The 19,382-nt window shown below is 46.4% G+C and overlaps 1 protein-coding gene and 1 long non-coding RNA gene across 2 annotated transcripts; one reads left to right on the top strand and one right to left on the bottom strand.

Moving 5' to 3' along the window:
- Nucleotides 1–2,059: 2,059 nt before the first annotated feature.
- LOC508820 (melanoma-associated antigen 9-like) lies at nt 2,060–4,616 on the top strand. Its single transcript, NM_001075373.2, is given in 3 exon segments — nt 2,060–2,101; nt 2,838–2,930; nt 3,279–4,616. A coding segment is annotated over 1 exon segment (786 nt). The 5' UTR covers nt 2,060–2,101; nt 2,838–2,930; nt 3,279–3,298; the 3' UTR covers nt 4,085–4,616.
- Nucleotides 4,617–10,005: 5,389 nt separating this feature from the next.
- Nucleotides 10,006–18,244, bottom strand: LOC101906593 (uncharacterized). The gene is made up of 2 exons (XR_003033430.2): nt 17,870–18,244; nt 10,006–12,920 (listed from the first exon to the last, which is right to left on the bottom strand). It is a non-coding gene; the product is annotated as an uncharacterized lncRNA (long non-coding RNA).
- Between the last annotated feature and the right edge of the window lie 1,138 nt (nt 18,245–19,382).

Below are 19,382 nucleotides of genomic sequence, written 5' to 3'. Positions count from 1 at the left end.
ATGTGGCAGCACCTGCCCAGGGTCTCCTGCAGCTTCTAGGCTGGGGAGATGCTTGGTCCTCAGCTCCTCCTCACGTCCTGCCTGGCCTCCCAGCACTGACCACAGGGGCGGGAGTCTGCTCAGTCCTCCATTGGGGTTGGGGAGTCCAGCCTCTGCTAACCTGAAGCCTCTGCCCTCTGCCTGAAAAACCTCACCTCCCGTGGTCCCTAAGCCAGAGGTCAAGAAACTGCTCACCCCACTCTGGGCCCTCCAAGACCCTCTTGCAAGGGCCAAGATCCCTCCCTGTTGGGGTCTAAGCACCTCAGTCCTTCCTTGCATGGAGCCTAGACTCCAGACAAGACCTGGAAGTGTACTGTCTGCCATTTGGAGGTTCCGTTGCTATCAGCAGGTCCCCAGTCTCTCTGACAGGGACATCAGGCAATGCGGCACGAGGTTGTCCTGCCCGGGGACTACCAGGTTGCCTCTGGTCTGAGATCTGGCTACCCTCAGCCCTCCCTCAGGGTCCTCACCTTGACTTCTGGTAGGACCTGGGCTCTGTCCTCTCCCCACCGTAGTCCCTGCTCCTCACACCAGGTCCCCTGTCTCACAGAACTGGATGTCAGGAAATCAGGACAGACCTAGTGTGCTCTTCCCACCCTGAGGGCTCCCAGGGCCGATGGAAGGGACAGGGATCTGTGGAGTTCCCTAAGCCTTACCTTGGGATCCCTAGAATCTCCACTTGAGGTCCCTTCATTCTTCCCTCGGGGACCTCACCTTATCTCCAGGTACGACTTCAGATTCTTTCCTCTCCCCTCCCCTACTAACGCTCCAGCCCTCATACCAGGACCCCAGTCTTTCTGAGATTTGGATGTCAGTAAGTCTGCTCTCTATACTAGGACACCAGTCTGAAATCTGGATATTAGGAAGTCAGACCCCTGTACCAGGTTCCCCAGTCTCTCTGAGACCCAGATGTCAGGAAATGCAGCATGTGTTCATCCGCCCTATGTCCTCCCAGAGCCCACTGTGCTCTTGGGTCCAGGGTCCCCTAAGTCCTCCCTCAGGGTCCTCACCTTGAATCTCAAAAGAACTAAGATCTTTCCCTCTGCCCATCTGAGGCCCTGCCCCTTCTGCTGCTGCTGCTGCTAAGTCACTTCAGTCGTGTCCGACTCTGTGTGACCCCATAGATGGCAACCCACCAGGCTCCCCCGTCCCTGGGATTCTCCAGGCAAGAACACTGGAGTGGGTTGTCATTTCCTTCTCCAATGCATGAAAGTGAAAAGTGAAAGTGAAGTAGCTCAGTCGTGTCCAACTCTTAGCGACCCCATGGACTGCAGCTTACCAAGCTAATGTCTCTGAGAAACAGATGCGGAAGTCAGAACAGGCTGCCAAGTGCTCATCCTACCACCAGGGCGGCCCAGGGCTGACAGCAGGGTCAGGGGTCTGTGGGGTTCCTTGTATCTTCCCTCAGGGACCTCATCTTGATCCCTGGCAGATCTGGGGATGCCCCTTGTGTTGACTGGAGGCGGGACCCTCACATCAAGGCTCAGGGAGCACAGAGGGTAGATGAGCACATGCTGCATTTCCTGACATCTGGGTTTCAGACAAACTGAGTATCTGGGAAAAGGGGGTGTAGCCTCAGGTGAGCCGAAGGAAGAAGCCCAACTCCTCCAGGGTTTCAATTTGAGGACCCTGAGGGAGACTGAGGGGACCCTGGACCCCAATCAGAGGAGACCTCAGAGAAGCCTGTAGCTGCTGTCGGTCCTTGGTGGCCCTGGGATACGATGAGCCCAAAGTGCGTGGTCGCACTTCCTGACATCCGGGTCTCTGACTGGGGACCTCGCATATGGGGCGGGGCCTCAGGGGGGCCGATTCCCAGGTCCTGCAGGGTTGAAGACCCTGAGGACCCTGAGGAGGGACTAGAGGACCCTGGACCCCTAATTAGAGGAGACCTCAGAGAAGCCCGTCTCTGTTGTCAGTCCAGGGCAACCGTGCGGGCAGGATGAGCGCAACAGGCATGCGCTAACCTCCTGACATCCGGGTCCTCAAGAGACTGGGGTCCTGGTATAAGGGGCGGGGCTTCAGTTGCAGAGAGGCGAGAATCCAGGTCCTGTGCGGAGGCGAGGTGAGGTGCTTGAAGGACTGGGGGGACCCTGAGTGAGGACCGACAGAACTCCACAGATCCCCACCCCTGTAGTTGGCCCTGGGAGACTTTGCGGTGAGAGCACACTCGGCCTGTCTGACTTCATAACATGCGAGTCTTAGAGCGACTGGAGGCCTTGTGAAAGTGGCGAGGTCTCAAAATGGCGGATGGGACAGCCTCGGGTGCTGCCTGGAGTCCAGGCTCCATGCAAGGAAGGACTGAGGCGGTTAGACCCCAACAGGGAGGGATCTTGACCCTTGCAAGAGGGTCTTGGAGGGCCCAGAGTGGGGTGAGCAGGGTGAGCAGTTTCTTGACCTCTGGCTTAGGGACCTCGGGAGGTGAGGTTTTACAGGCGGAGGCTTCAGGTTGGCAGAGGCTGGACTGAGCAGACCCCCTCCCCTGTGGTCAGTGCTGGGAGGCCAGGCAGGACATGAGGAGGAGCTGAATCGAGCATCTCCCTAGCCTAGGACCCGCGCGAGGCCCTGGGCAGGTGCGGCCACATGTGGGGCCCCTCAGCGCTTTCTGTTCGGGCTTGTGTCTTATTCTGAGTTTTTTTCTACTCCTCCAAAGGGGACGGTCCAGGCCATGCCAGGGGAAGGGTGAGCAATACAAGAGACCCACTCAGCACCTCACAGAGTCCACCCCCTCCTACCAGCACAGAAGGCCCAGGGCTGTGCCGCAGTACAGCGCTTAGCTGTCTCCTCCATTTATCTCACAGGAGCTCCAGGAACCAGGAGGCGAAACCAGAGGTCTGAAGCCTGTGTTCTGAGTTCAGAGAGCAGAGGAAGTCCAGGCAGTATCAGGAGTCAAGGTGAGCGGGTGCCCTGAAGTGAACCAGAGGCTCCCTATTCCAGAACAGAGAGGGGCCCCAGAAGGCCCCAATTCCTCCCACTTTGTTGGCCCCGGAAATCTCGGGCTGTGCTGACCACACCCTGGGGAGCCACCTCACTTCCTCTTTCGGGTATCCAGGGGACTGGCCCCCAGGAGGAGCACTCCTGTGAGGTCTGAGAGCACCCCTCAAGGGGAGACCTGTAAGTGGCCTGTGTCATACCATCCAGGATGCGTTTCTTAGCCGAGGCCACTCACACCTCCTCTCTCCCCGAGGCCCTTGGTCCCCATCTGTATCTCTGCCTCACTTCTATGTCTTGTTCGACCTCAGGCGTTGTGCTCGTGGTCAAGATGAGTGCGCTCAGCAAACCCGAGGAAGACCTTCAAGACCCAGGCGAGGCCCAGGGCCCTGTAGAGGCGCAGCCCTTGGGGGCTGAGGTGGGGGAGGCTGCATCCCACTTGGCCTCCTACCACCCAGCATCCTCCTCCACTCCTGTGGAGGCCTTGCCCCAAGAAATTCTGGATGAGATGATGACTAACCTTATGACGTTCCTGCTCCTCAAGTATCGAGCCAAGAAGCTGACCTCCCCAGCAGAAATGCTGAATAAGGTCTTCAGGGATAACCAGGAGTACTTCCCGGTGGTCTTCAGTCAAGCCTTAGAGTGGCTGCAGGTGATCTTTGGTGTGGAGGTGAAGGAGGTGGATCCCACAGAGCACATCTACGTCATGGTCCCGACACTGGGCCTCACCTGCGATGAGATGCTGAGCGATGGGCAGGGCCTGCCCAAGGCTGGCCTCCTGGTGCTGGTCCTCAGCATGATCATGTGGAGTGGAGACCTGGCCCCTGCAGAGGTGGTCTGGGGAGCACTCAGCAGGATCGGGGTGTATGTTGGGAGTGAGCACTGCATCTTTGGGGAGCCCAGGGAGCTGCTGACCCAAGTGTGGGTGCGGGAGGGGTACCTGGAGTACCGGCAGGTGCCTGACAGTGACCCTGCTCGCTATGAGTTCCTGTGGGGTCCCCGGGCCTATGAGGAGACCAGCAAACAGCAAGTCATGGCATTTGTGCTCAGGGTCAGACAAAGGCCTTTGAGGGCCTTCCCACTCCTGTCTGAAGAGGCTGCAAGGGAGGAGGAATAGGGGGCCTGAGCCAGAGCAGCAGCCAGGTTGATCCTTCCCTCTGTGATTGAAGAGGGAGTAGTCAGCCTTCAGTCAGAAGTGAGGGCCAGTTGGGAGAACCAGTGTGTGTAGCGTCTTTGGTTGCTGTTCTCTATGATGACATGGGGATTCATCTCTGTTTTCTTTAGAAATTTTTCAAAGTTTGGTTTCATAGAAGATTAAAGAAACTTCAGTATCTTAGCTTTGTGAATGATACTGAACCCAGTGTAGTTTTGGTTACCCGATTCAAAAACAAGAGTTTTGCTGTTTTGTAAAAGAGATTGGGAAGTCTTCCATTTTGTTTTGTGGTCCTGAACAGAATACAATGGAATAGGAATTAGAACTGTTTTGAAAATGTGAACTTATGTAGCAATAGTATTGAATGGAGAAGAATTAGATAATAAAAGTAATTATAGTGAATTCATGTTTATGTCCTTCTTGTATGTCATTCACAGTAACTAAATTATCTCAGTGTATTGAATTTTCCTTAGTTATTAAAGAAAGTAGCAGACAATCTGCGACCCCTGCTCACTGGCTCATTTATTCCAAAGACGTGTACAGATTCTCTGCTCCGTGAACGGCCATGTTAGCGGTGGACACACTAGGAGAAGCAGGACACCCCTGCACTTACAGCGATGGTCTAGGAGCTGCAGTCACATGAGCTTTGTCTTGGGGATGAGGGGAATCTCTGAAACGGATCATTGCTGTGAGGTGTCCTTTTGCTTCTTGGATAAACTCCAGAGAACTCTCTTTCTAGGGCAGGAAGGAAGGGGTCCTGGCTCTTGTCCCATAGCTGTTGACCACAGGGATGAAATAGGTGTTTTCTACCCACCATCTGCTAGGAATCCTAGAGAAATGTGAATCTTGCTCTTTTATGTATGGCCCAGTATTCCCTGTGCTGGCCCTCCTCTCTCTGCCCTGGGAAGCTGATTACCAAGTACATTGAAACGACAGTTTATTTGGGCATCTGGACTTTATTATTTTCACTTGTGAGCATGGTCTAGATTTCATTTGGATGAAATGAGTGAAGAGAAGCTGCAAAAGTGGACAGGACCTGCCGTGTGACTAGAATCCTGGGATCTTTGAGTGAGCTGTGCCCAGCTGGAGACACTGCTCTCCACCCCGAAACACACACAAACACTGACATTGAATAATATATTCTCCGGGAGGAAAACACAGAACAGCAATTCTGAGTGGTTTTCTTTCTTTCTTTCTTTCTTTTTTTTTTTTTCTTCTAATATTTAGTTTATTTTCTCACTGCCGTTATTAAGAGTGACAGAGGTAGAAACTTAAAAAAGGTACACAAATCCTTCCATTTCCAATTGAGCTGCCAATTCTCTGAGGTGTCTTGAAAACAAAACAATTTCCAGGGGAGAGAGGGACAGAGTATGAGATCCGAATAACACAACAAATAAGTAGTAGCCAGGAAAGATGCAACATCCGCCAGCGTCCCCGGGTTCAGGCAGGTTCAAAAGTGTGGAGGCAGCAGAGACACAGGTTAAGGCTGTGCCTGGCATCAAAAGGCAGGAGCGACTTCTGGGCCTAAGGAGGTGGTAAGGTCACTGCAGTGGGGGTTGTGAATGGGTGCAGGGGGCTGAGGGGCAGCTCTCCGTGCTGAGTGCCAGAGAACAACAGAACAGGAGATGTCATTCTGGCCACGTATATGGCAGCTGCCAGATAGTCAGTGGACACTTGGAAAAGGTGGAGAATTTCAAGACCCATGTGACCTGCTCAGACTCTCCTCCCCAAAACAAAGGAGATTTTTAACTGCTGCTCTTTGTTGAGCATCTGCTAGGCAATATGGAACTGAAGAGATGTCAGGTGTTCAGTCACCTTTGTCTTCCTCTCTCCCTGCACACATGGGGGCACAACCCTGCCAGGCCTCTTCACTTAGGAAGGGTCATGTGATGACCCAGGGCCAGTGAATTTTGAGCAGAAGCATTTTTGTCACGACCATTTGTTTTGAAGGGACACAGGCGCCTGGGGGTTGATCCTCAAGTCAGGATAACACACAGACACACATCTCTCCGAGTGTGGTTCCTCTCCCAGAGACTAAAGTCCTGTACCTCTGACCCTTGACAGAGGCTGCCCCACAGGGAGCTGGCTGCAGGAATTCCACCCATCTCCCCCAAAGACCCACAGCCCGCCCCCGCCCCCCATGAGCTGCACTGTCAGCCTCTTCAGGGCTGTGCTCAGTCTCCATCAGGAGGGCAGCAGCCAGCTGCCAAAGGCCCCTGTTGGGGTTGGGGGTGTCCTCCTTGTGGGTCCCAGCCCCGAGGCCCCCGACCTCTGCTGCCCATAGCGCCCCCTCTCCCCCGGAACCTGGCCTTGGGTTTTGTCCTGCTTGCCCCCCCATCCTGCCCCATGCACTGAGAGTGGATTAGGCCCTGGTCCTGATGTCCTCATGTGTGTAACTGTATTTGGAAATCCCACAGCAGCATCCCCTTCCACGGTGCTTCAGGTGGAGCCAGCAGGACTTGATGCAGCCCCTGGGCAAGTCTCCTCATGGTGGGTCACTAGTAATCATTGCCATGGAAGTACGGGGCACATCTCTAAGATCTGAAGTATATCAGACCATTCCCTGTGGAATCCCTGTGGAACATGTTACAGTAAACTCAGGATCTTTTGAATGTGACTGTGAGGTACTGGCTTTTGAGCTTGAGTGTGAGAGGCAGAGGGGTATCTGGTCAGCCACCTGCAGAGCCAGCTAGCACTTTGGTGCCCCCATTCAGGCTGTTCAAGCAGAGGACAAGCTCTAGCAGATGCCTGGGAGGATGCTTACCCAGGCACCAGAGGCCCCAGACTCCAATGAGGATTCAGAAAGGAGCCAGGCAGGAGAGGAATCTGGGGTCCCAGGGGTGCAGGCTGCAAAGAGGGTCAGCAGCCCCAGAGACATGGAAGCAGCAAGCCCCTGGAGATCTCATCAGACCTGCCCGGGGCTGGCCGGGAGAGGAAGGGGGGAGCAGATGCTGCTGCAGATGAGCTGCCACCCTGGCCTCCATGAGGACATCCGTGATCTGGGGCCAAGGCTGGGACCACAGCCCCAGGGGGCACTCCAGGATGTATATGTGACAGCTCTCATTACAGGTACTCCTCATGCGCCTTATTGGATATGACTGCTAAGTGTGGTTGGGTTCTTGGCTCTGGGTACATAAGAACCTCAGGCCTTTGATTGCTAGGAGGCCCAAACTGCCCCCCGCCCCCACCGACTTATCTGGGGGTCATTTCCAGGATCCAGCATCTTCTGCAGCAGTCTCTGTGTGGATACACACCACCCTGTTCCCAAGCTAATCTTGCCTTGGGCATCACAGATTGGACAGGCATCTCCCCTGGGTTAAGGATTCTCAGTGAATGTTCTGTTCCTCTGAGAAGTCCCTGTGTTTCCTCATGGCTTCTCTGGAGGCTCACTGTTAAAGAATCTGCCTGCAATGTGGGAGATGCAAGTTCGATCCCTGGGTGGGAAGATACTCTAGAGGAGGAAAAGGCATCCCACTCCACTATTCTTGCCTGGGAAATCCCATGGATAGAGGAGCCGGGGTGGGGGCTGCGCCACAGTCCATGGTGTCACAAAGAGTCAGACACGACTGATCGACGGAACACCCACATGTATGCACAGCTAAAGGTTTGCTCTGGACCCTTGTATCCTTGGCAAGACACTTACCCCTGCCTGGATCTTGACAGACTTCTGTGGCAAATAATACTGGCAGATGTCTTAAAGCGGTTTTTGAGCAAGTACAGGGTTCCAGGTCTACACCTGGCCTTGGTTGGTGGCAAAACGTCTATGAGGTTGGATCAGGGCAGTGTTTGTGGGGCTTGAGAAAAAAGTGGATCCAGAGATGTTTCTGTGGTGGAAGAGGCCCGATTAGTATATTATATGGGATTGAAGGTTAAGGGACAGGAAAAGCTGAAGCTAATTTAGCAAGGGTTGTTTCACACTTACAGGTTCTGTGTGCTTGTGTTTGGTTTCCTTTCTGTTTCCTTTTTTAACGTACTCAGCATGTTTTGCCCAAAATTTCCTTGCCTTTTTTCTTTTGAAAACAAGACTTTGTTTTCACCTTTTCCTTTATAACCCTTTTAACCCTTGTAGCCCTTTAAGATTTGAAAAGAAATTGTGAAAATAGCAGAAATCTCTTATGTCCCTCACCCAGTCTCCCCTATTCCTAATATCTTACAGTAATATGTTATATTTATTACAATTAAGGAGGAAGTATTGATGCATTATTTGTTATCAACTAAAGCCCATGCTTTACTCAGATTTCTATAGGTTTTACCCATTCCCAGATCCTGGCAAGGAAACTACCCTAACATTTAGTTGTAATGTCTCCTTGGGTTCCTCTTAGCTTTAACATTTCTTTGCTTTGGATGATCTTGACAGTTTTGAGGAGTACTCGGTAGATGTTTTGCACCATGTCCCGTGACTTGTATTTGTCTGATATTTTACTCATGACTAGTCTGGGATTACAAGTTTGGGGGAGGAATTTTACAGATGTAAAATCCTATTCTCATCACATTGTATCAAGTGTATATATTATTAGCACAACTGATCACTGATGATGCTCTCATTGATCATGTGGCTGAGGTAGTGCTTGTCAGGTGTATGTGATAAAATGATTGTTGTATGTCCCCTCTCTATCCTGTCCTCTTTGGAAGAAAGTCATGATGTGCAGTCCATGCTTCAGGGGTGGGGAGTTATGCTCCACTTTCTACAAGTGGGAGTGTCTGCATAAACTGGGGTTTTTCTGTGTGGAACACTTGTCTATCCTTGTTTGTGTAATTAAGAAATTATTTATGTTTCTCAGTATGGAATCATGGTATCTTTATTACACTTTGGGTTAAAATCCAATACTGCTGCTGCTGCTGCTAAGTTGCTTCAGTCGTGTCCGACTCTGTGCGACCCCAGAGACAGCAGCCCACCAGGCTCCCCCGTCCCTGGGATTCTCCAGGCAAGAACACCGGAGTGGGTTGCCATTTCCTCCTCCAATGCATGAAAGTGAAAAGTGAAAGTGAAGACGCTCAGTTGTATCCAACTCTTAGCCACCCCATGGACTGCAGCCTACCAGGCTCCTCTGTCCATGGGATTTTCCAGGCAAGAGTGCAACTTTATATATTTTAATTTTCAAATTGTTCTCAGATTGGCCATTGGGAGCTTTTCCTGTCAAATCCCTTTGTATATACCTTTGTCATACCCCTGGAAATGTTGCTTCCTCTTTTGAAAGTTTTTTGAGCACTTTTTTTTTTTTTTCCACACTGTACAAGATGCTTCAGGCTCATTTTCCATATTTTCTGTCCCAATTCTAGAATCATCAATTTTTCCATGGAGCCCTTGTTCCTTTTATTGCCGAATGGTATTGACAAAACTAGATGTGTGCACTGAGTGTGCTCATTGGTACTGAAGGGTCATTGCTTCTGGGCACCCGTTGGTTGACAGGGCAACGAATTATATGTGTACTTCTTATCCTGTGTTTATTTATATATCTAGAAATATTTTAGATGGTAATGATTTCACGCATATGACACCAAAAACACAGGCCAAAAAAAGAAAAACATAGATAAATTGGACCTCATCAAAAAAAAAAAAAAAGTCTGTGCATCAAAGAACAAAATCAAGGAAGCTACCATATGATCCAGCAATTCCACGTCTGAGTGTATGAAAGTGAAAGTGAAAGTGAAGTCACTCAGTCGTGTCGTGTCTGACTCTTTGCGACTCCATGGACTGTAGCCTATCAGGCTACTCTGTCCATGGGATTTTCCAGGCAAGAGTGCTGGAGTGGGTTGCCATTTCCTTCTCCAGGGGATCTTCCCAACCCAGGAATCGAACCCAGGTCTCCCTCATTGCAGGCAGATGTTTTACCATCTGAGCCACCAGGGAATCAAAAGGAAATGAAAATAGGATATCGAAAAGATATCTTCATTCCTACATTTATTGCAACATTGTTCACAATAGCCAAAATATGGATACAGCCTAAGCGTCTGTCAGTGGATGAATGGATAAAGAAGATACAACATATTCAGTATACAGCCATGTGAGAGAAGGAAATCCTGCCATTTGCAACAACTTGGAAAGAGCTTGAGGGCATTATGCTAAGTAAAATAAGTGAGACAGAAAAAGATACGTACGGTTTGTTATCATTTACATGTGGAATCTAAAAGGACAAACCGGGACTTCCCTGGCAGTCTAGTGGCTAAGACTCTGCACTTCCAATGCAGGGAGCATGGATTTGATCCCTGGTTAGGGAACTAAGATCCCACACTGTTGTGCTGTTATTGTATTATCTAACTACTTGGTCATCTAGGCGAATCCATTCAAGGGAAGTACACAACAGAGTGAGGAAACTAAATACCCTCAACTCCGTGTGAGAGGACCACAAGGAGAGTCTCCTGGTAGCCAGAGTGAGGGCAGATAGTGGGGAAGAGCAAAGGTGAGCAAGGGATCCCAGCAAGTTGTAGGAACTCCTGAGTTCAACCTGAGCTGCACATGCAGGAATTTCACCAGAGACAGAATATCAAAAGCATGGAGAACTGAACCATTGCCCAAGGGGCAGGCTGTGCCCTGCGTGATTCACAAATACTATGGATCTAAATATCACTGCATCAACCACAGCAAAATGCACATTTATTTCAAGCACATGTGAAACATTCAACACGATAGAATCCTGTATCCTCAAAACAAACTAAAAAAATTTAAATGATGCAGAGTATGTTCTCTGACAAGAAAAGAATCAAACTAGAAATCAAACAATATGGAAGGAGAAGAAAAATCTCAAAACACTTGGAAATTAAAGAACCATCACAGGTAAAAGAGAGATTCTCAAGGATGTAGAAACTACACTGGAATGAATTAAAATGAAAGGGCAACGCATTGGAATTTATGGGATGCATCTAAATCAGTGTTGAGGGAAAATTATAGCATTTAATGCTTAGATTAAGAAAGAAGAAAGACCTCAATCAATAATCTGTGCTTCCACGTTAACATAGAAAAAGAAGGAAAACTATACCCAAAGCAATCTGCAAACAAACACACCAAAAACAGAAAAGAAAAAAATTGAAATCAAAAATAAAAAAAATAATGGGAAAAAAAACTGGTTCATTGAAAAGATCAACAAAATTGATAAAACTCTAGCCAGATAAACAAAATCAAAAAAGAGAAGACAAATGACTAGTATCAGAAATGAAATACTGACTATCACTACAATTCTACAAGCCCTACACTAAAGATGTTGGAAGGATAAAAAGGAAACACTAAGAAAAAAATCTATGTACTGTACATAAATTCAAGAACTTAAGTGGAATTTTAAAATTACTCAAAATCCAGAAACTACTCAACTCACCCCTGATGAAATGTATAACCTTTATAGTACCACAACTATTAGAGAACGGATATCACCTTTTAAAATTTTCTAAAAAGAAAATCTTTAGAACCTCAGAAATATCAAACAGCTCAAGCAGAAATTGTCAGAACCAACTTTATCAGAACTCTGAAAAATTGCCAAAACTTAGCAGCAACTAAGCTACCAAGATTGTGAGCTCCAATGGGTAAGGGTTACTTGTCATACTCTGTGGTCCTGGTGTCCACCATGGGCCTTGGCACTCAGTGGGAGATCAGAAAGTGTTCACTAAATAATGTCTTTCTCACGGCTCCTGCAATCTGGTTGGATCAACTTTATTTGACCCCCAATACATTTAACCGGACAAGGTGATGGCACCCCACTCCAGTACTCTTTCCTGGAAAATCCCATGGACAGAGGAGCCTGGTAGGCTGCAGTCCACAGGGTCGCTAAGAGTCGGACACGACTGAACGACTTCACTTTCACTTTTCACTTTCATGCATTGGAGAAGGAAATGGCAACCCACTCCGGTGTTCTTGCCTGGAGAATCTCAGGGACAGGGGAGCCTGGTGGGCTTCCATCTATAGGGCCACACAGAGTCGGACACGACTGAAGCAACTTAGCAGCAGCATCAGTACATTTAACAGGTCTAACGTGACCATAAACACAAACAGGAGCGGTGACACAAGTATATCTCTGCAAACATCTGTGGGAGAGGTGCCTGACACTTACATAGCCAACAGAGACAGAACTATTTTAGCCCATGGGTAGCTTTAAAAAAATTCCTTTTTTTTTTTTTTCATGAAAATCTGATCACTGCTGTGAAAGAACAAAATGATGGCAAGAAAGAGCTCCTCACAGAATGAGAAGCTGAGCCTGTGTCCTCCAAGTGCTGGGAGAACCAAAGTGGCATTTAGGAGGAAATGACCAACCAGGCACAATAGGAAGGCTATTTAGGTTTGGAGGAGTACAGTATTCTGTGACTTCCAGAAGTATAAAACCCAGTCCTTTCCTGAAATACCCTCTGGCACACTCAAGACACAGAGACCTGCCTCTTCTAACGGGATAAACGTTCTGGCCCTTCCCTTATAGTGTGTGTGTCAGATGTCAGCACACAGGAAACAAGTGTTGCACAGTGCAAGTTCCAGGCCTAGCCTTCCTGTCACTATTATCCAAAAGGGAGTGTATGAAACGAGCAGTTATAATTCTGTTCACTTTTGCTTAAGTCAAAAGGACCTGAGACTGTGTTTGGTTAGCAAATCCACCCTTCTAGCAACAGAGAGGTCAAGACAGTAAGGTGATAGATACCTAAGCACAAAAATAGGCCTAAGACCAAAATTCCGATGCAAATGAATGGTGCACATGACCACAGGTTAGAGAGTCCATAATACACAGTGAGGATGCTCAGCTGGTGTTTTCAGCTCCTCATCAAGACTTCATGCTTTCCTGGGTTTGGGGCCATGATGTCGAGCAGTCACTGGATGGAGTTTGATCTGAAAGCATAAAGAGAACACAGGTGAACTGAAAGTGTGTCTTATTGAAACAACTTGATCTCAAAATGAGCAAAGGATTGTTCTTAGATGGGAGTTTAAATGGTGCCCTTCTTTTGAGGTATTCATAAGTACATCGCAAACTGAGAACATTTAAGCTTTTCTCATATCCAGTGAGGATAGTATATAAGAAAACAGATCCAAATCCCACTCCCAAGAGGAACTGAGGAACATGAGACAGCCCAGGTGTGATCCTGTCACTCTGCTGCTTAATTCTCTACCATCCATAAAATAAAAGCTTCCCAGGTGGCGCCAGTGGAAACAAACCTGCCTGCCAATGCCAGAGACATAAGAGATGCAGGTTTGATCCCTGGGTTGGGAAGATCTCCTGGAGAAGGAAATGGCAACCCACTCCAGTATTCTTGCCTGGAGAATCCCATGGACAGAGGACCCTGGAGGACTACAGTCCATAGGGTCGCAAAGAGTGTGACATGACTGAAGTGACTTAGCATGTAAAATAAGGCCCACACCCCTTCCTCTGATATTCAGGGTCCCTTGAATTGGACAGAAACCCCCATATATTCTCTATTTACACTATGATCCCTTTTATTGTTTCCCATGTTGGAAGACTTCTGTTTCACTGCAGGAAATAGGGCTGAATATTTTTTGTTGGGTTGTAATCTGTGTGACAAGTTAGCCACAGGTAGCAGTGATTTCTGGCTGGTTATTTAGGAAGTTTTTCAAGTGCTAGCTTCTTCTCGTCCTTATTTCTGCATCTGGGCTCAAGAGAGGAGAAAACCTGACAAACTGTACTTCAGCTAGGTAATCAAGGTCAATATCAATGGTGATAAATCATGTTGATAGAATGTGCCCTTGATATGATGTCATAAGAATGGCACTTTGTCTCTCTGGTCTTCCTCCCCAAAACTCTTTACCCAGTTTAATCCTTTGGACTAACACTTATTTTTACGATGACTGGATGTTGATTTTTATTAGATATTTTTCTGTATTGATGTAGGTCTGATTTTTCTCAATCTGTTACTGTAATAAGCCAATCCTGGGCTTATACATTCCCAGATCCATCCCTCATTCCTCCTTGCTCTGTTCTAGATTATACAGGGGCCGACTCCAGCAGGCTGCAATCAAACTAGCCAACAGTTGGCTGCCATTTTGGCTCAGCTAACCAGAAACACCAGCAAGAGATTAGAAGCCTGGAAGACAGAGCAGTCAAACATTTTTTCCTTCCTCTGCATCAGGTGGCTTGTCCTTCAATGGTTCCATATTCTTCATGGCTCCAGCCATTCAACCATGAGGTTGACCCATCATGGCTCTGAATCCTGTTGAATCTAACACCCAGGTTCCAGTAACACTGTCTCCTTTCCTTGTCCTTCCATCCTAGGGATGAGTGATTTACTTGTGTTGCTAATAATGGGGTTTCCCAATTCTCTCCTGCTTGGCTTCCTACCACTTTTGTAACCAACCCCTTGCATTAAGTTCCCTCCATGGTAAATATTTACAGTGGTTTCTGTTTTCCTGGACAATCCTTGACTGTTACATGCACCCAATTATAATGACTGAATTTATTAAATTATAATAAATTATAATTTAAACTCCTTTGCATTCCTGGCGTAAACCCAGTTCTGTCACCAGAAGTTAAATGTTTGTCTCTTCTGTAATTAATAATAATAATAATAAAACAAAATACCCTGGGCTCTGAAACTTTCCCCAAATAATGTATCTTTCATCATCATCTTCACAGTCTTCTCAAAAATAATTTTCACACTCACTAGTTTTTGGGCATATATGGAAAAATTCCAACAGCATAAGTAATAAAGTGATTTAGTAAACTTGTAAAAAATAATTCAAGCAATATCAGATCAGATTAGTTCAGTTCAGTCGCTCAGTCATGTCCAACTCTTTGCGACCCCATGAACTGCAGCTCACCAGGCCTCCCTGTCCATCACCAACTCCCGGAGTTCGATCAGACTCATGTCCATCGAGTCAGTGATGCCATCCAGCCATCTCATCCTCTGTCGTCCCCTTCTCCTCCTCCCCCCAATCCCTCCCAGCATCAGAGTCTTTTCCAATGAGTCAACTCTTCACATGAGGTGGCCAAAGTACTGGAGTTTCAGCTTTAGCATCATTCCTTCAAGCAATATACATGGAGTTAAATAGCATGGCTTGTGCAACAGAGGCAAAATGGTGCTCAAAGGCAAATATATAGCCTTAAATAGATGTATTAGAAAATAAGAGCTATTTAAATCACCCAAGAAATTCAAGAAGCTAGGTAATGAACATCATATGAAACCTTAAGTAAGAGAAGGTAGGAAATAATGAAGATAAGTATAGAAATAACACATGTACACCCATGGCTGATTCATGTTGATATATGGCAAAAACAACTACAATATTGTAAAATAATTACTCTCCAATGAAAATAAATTAATTAATTAAAAAATAAAAATAAAATGCAATACAAAAAAAAGAGAAAGCAGCAAGGCCAAAAAACAAATGCCAATTACTTGAAAATATTTATGAACAGACTTTTAAAAAAAAATATGAGCAGATACTAAAGAAAAAAATAACATGTAAACAATATAAGTTAAAACTGTATAAACTATAGATGCCAAAGATATTTAAATGATGTAAAAAGCACAGCAACTATGCTTATATGATTCCCTCAAGAGAAGCAAATGGTGGACAAGGAAAAGTTTCTACATGTAAAGTATTTATGGTAATAAACTAAAACTGAATGAGAAACTTTGCAAATTACCCCTCTGCAACCCCCAACGGGTAAAAGAAGGAGAGGATCATCAGTGACTGCCAACTCAGCACAAAGGACAAGAAACATTATGTTCTTCTTAATGGAAGTACATGCCATCACCTAGGTAGCAGTCTTGTAAATAAACAAGTTAATCAAACTTCTACCTGTAACTACCAATCTAGAGAACTGCTGAGGGGCCAAACGTGTTAAATGACACCAAACTGTTTCATTCAACACAGTCTATATTATGGAAAACTTGAAAAATAAAAAACCTGCTTTTTTCACAACAAAAGCTACAAGAAAAAAACATGATGCAGGGGAAACCTATTGATTAAAAAAGACTCAAGGAACATAAAAAAAAAAAATCACAATATATAGACGGTATTTGTGATCCAAACAAACTAAAAAAAAAAATTAATGTATAAGGTAAATGTGAAAAATTACTAGATATTTGCTCTTGTTAAAACATTTAAATTTTTAGGAATGATCATTGTTTTGGGTTTATGTTTTATAAAAGATTCCTTGTCTTTTAGAAATGCATGCTGACATACTTAGAGATGAATCATCCTGTTGTCTTGGACTACCTTCACATTAGTCCATTGGCAGAGATGTGGGGAGGGTGAGGGTACATTGGAACCAGACCGGCCATGTACTGCAGATGATTGATGCTAACTGCCAAGTATATAGTGTGCCTTATACCATTCTCTACTGCTGTATGTGTTTTACAGTATCTGTTATAATAATAAAGTTTTATTATAAATATCATGCAATTAAATTTGAAATTCTGGGTGAAATGGACAATTTTTTTTAAAAAGACCAAATCAGTCCATAAAGAAACAGGAAACTTTAAACAATACAAACTTTAATTGTAGTCAACACCCAAGCTACCTTCAAATGTTCCAAGACAGGCAGTTTGGGTGGGCAGTTCTACCAATGGTCAGGGAAAACTAATCTCCATTTTATGTAAACTCTTCTAAAGCACATACAAAAAAACTGGGAAATTAGTTAACTTATTCTCCCAGACCAGCTCTCCTTGACTATAAAACCAGATGAGTACTCCCACTCCTACCATGCAAAGAACACTTGAGAAAATTTCACCCACACAGTAGCAAATATTCTAAGCAAACTAATAGCATATTCAATATAGCAGTGGATTACATGAACAGACAGGTTATGGCTAAAGAATGAAAGTATGATTCAAACTAGAAAATAGCTCAAGTATAATTCTGCACAGTAACAAGTTAGGGGAAATCATTGAAGCATGTCAGTGGATGTGGAGAAAGCCTCTGAAATCAATTCAACATGAGTACGACTTTTAATAAATTGAGATTAGAAAGGAACTTCCATTTCCTAATATCTACAGCAAACATACTTACATGTGAAATGTTTGATGCATTCCCATTAAAGACAGGAACACATCAAAGATGCATGCTCTCCCTTGTACAATGCAAAAATTCTCTGGAACAGAGAGTTAGGACTGTGCATGTCAAAGGAAATGAGAAGTATGAATATTGAAAAAGATAATATTTTGTGACAATATGGTCATCCACATAGGGAATTCAAAGAAACCGCTACATGGAATACTCAAATTAATAAAACGAGAAAAAACTTTGTATGGAAGATTACTACAGTAAAACCAAGAGCCTTGCCACATACACAAAGCACTATTTAGAAGATGTAATTTAAAAATGCCCCATTTGCAACACAAACCCAAAAATTACCTAAGAAGGCTAACAAAATATATAAAATCTTAATAGAGACTACAACACAAATTTATAGATAGATATCGAAGAAGGCAATGGCACCTTACTCCAGTACTCTTGCCTGGAAAATCCCATGGACAAAGGAGCCTGGTAGGCTGCAGTCCATGGGGTCACGAAGAGTCAGACACAACTGAGCGACTTCACTTTCACTTTTCACTTTCATGCATTGGAGAAGGAAATGGCAACCCACTCCAGTGTTCTTGCCTGGAGAATCCCAGGGACGGGGGAGCCTGGTGGGCTGCCATCTATGGGGTCGCACAGAGTCGGACACGACTGAAGCGACTTAGCAGCAGCATGGGGAAAAAAGTCTCAAATAAATAGTCTCAAATAAAAAGTCTCTAGCAGTATACCATATTCATTTATGGGGGAAAACTGTTATAAAGGTTTCAAGTCTGCTTAAATTATTTACAGATTTAGTGCTTTACCTGTAGCTCTCAAGATGGTGGTGAAGTGTAGGCTGCTGTCTCTGTTCCCAAAATCTACCCTGGCAAACTAAAGAAGAGAAAATGAAGCAAATGAGAAGTACAATATCGACCACAAAAGCTAAATAACAAAACATGAGAAGCCTCTGGAGGAGACTGAATTCTGTGCTGAACAGGATAATAAAATAAAATGCAGGAGGAGAGACTGGGGGAGTTTCTGGGGTTAACAGTGTGAGAGATTCCTGCGCCGCCATCACAGGGCTAACAGCTGCCAGACCCTTTGAGCTCTGTCCTGTCCCTCAGGCCCATCCTGCAGCCCAACACACAGGGCTCTTCACACCTGCTCGCCTCCCAGATGAAGAACTGAGGCCGTGGGCCTTGGGCATCTTCCGAGGACCACGTGCTAGTGAGGGCCAGGGTGGGCTCCGAGCCCTGGTCTCAATTTCTCTGGAGCTCCCACCCTTCCCGCCCCGCCCAGGCTGCGGCCCAACCTTCTGACCTCTCACGCCTTCCTCTCTCAGTGCTACACGATGCCTCTGAGGTGAGAAAAAGCAGGCCTGCGGAAGGAAGGGGTCAAGGAGAATCAGAAGCACTGTGGGGCTGCTCTGGGGTTTGCTGAGAACTGACTGGCGTCTCTGTCCAGTCCCAGCACCTCCCACGTGAGGGCAGCGCCCTGTCCCTGCTGCTGCCATGGGGCCTCCTGCCCAACTGAACCTGCCAGTCTGACCAGCTCCTCGCTGCTGCCCCTTCTGAAGGCTGCACAGGAGGATCTCCTGTCCTTCTCTACACAGAGCTTTCCAACTCCCTGCAGAAGTCCTCTGGCTGTCCCAGCCCTCACTCCAGAACCCCTCCAGAACTCCAGAACAGTTCCTTGGCTTTGGATAGTAACCTTTAGACACCTGGTAATCCTTCTGGGCAACTTCAACACATTCTCCAAATGTTTTCTTGTTGGGTGTGTGAGTACTCTGATGTGCCACATAATCAGCAGGTTCTTTGGATATAAACCTGAAGTTAAAGAGAGGGATTTTTAAAAACCCCTGACATTTCCAGCCAGATTTTAATGGGGTGTCTTCTTTGAAACTGGCCACCGAACACATGCCCAGATGGATGAGCTTACTAGGTGGTCAAAACCCAAAGCCTCCATCCTACGTGGTAGATGAGGAAGGGCCACAGAAGTGGAGCCAAGGTTTTCAAGGCTGAACTCTTGAAAACTGTGGGATCCTCCTCTGAGGTGAAGAAACAGTTCCTTGGTAGCTCAGATTTTAAAATAAAAAAAATAATTATCCATCTTTCCTTGGCCTCTTGTCTGGTACCTGACCCACAGGAATGTCATGGTTGTCAATGTGCCTAACAGTACCTGGGCAGGTGCTCAGGCAAGTCCAGTTGTGTGGAGGCAGCTGAAATTCCCAGAAGATAGCCTCGCATCAAAAGAGACCATTCTCATTCGACTGACGTTACAGTCAGTGTTACAGTCAGGATCGCAAAGGGAAGTACAGAAATGTGCTATGTGGTAACA

This window comes from Bos taurus, chromosome X, assembly GCF_002263795.3.
Source record: "Bos taurus isolate L1 Dominette 01449 registration number 42190680 breed Hereford chromosome X, ARS-UCD2.0, whole genome shotgun sequence".
Taxonomy (NCBI): Eukaryota; Metazoa; Chordata; class Mammalia; order Artiodactyla; family Bovidae; genus Bos; species Bos taurus.
Note: the sequence above shows the minus strand (reverse complement) of the source record. Positions and strands in the feature narration are given on the sequence as shown.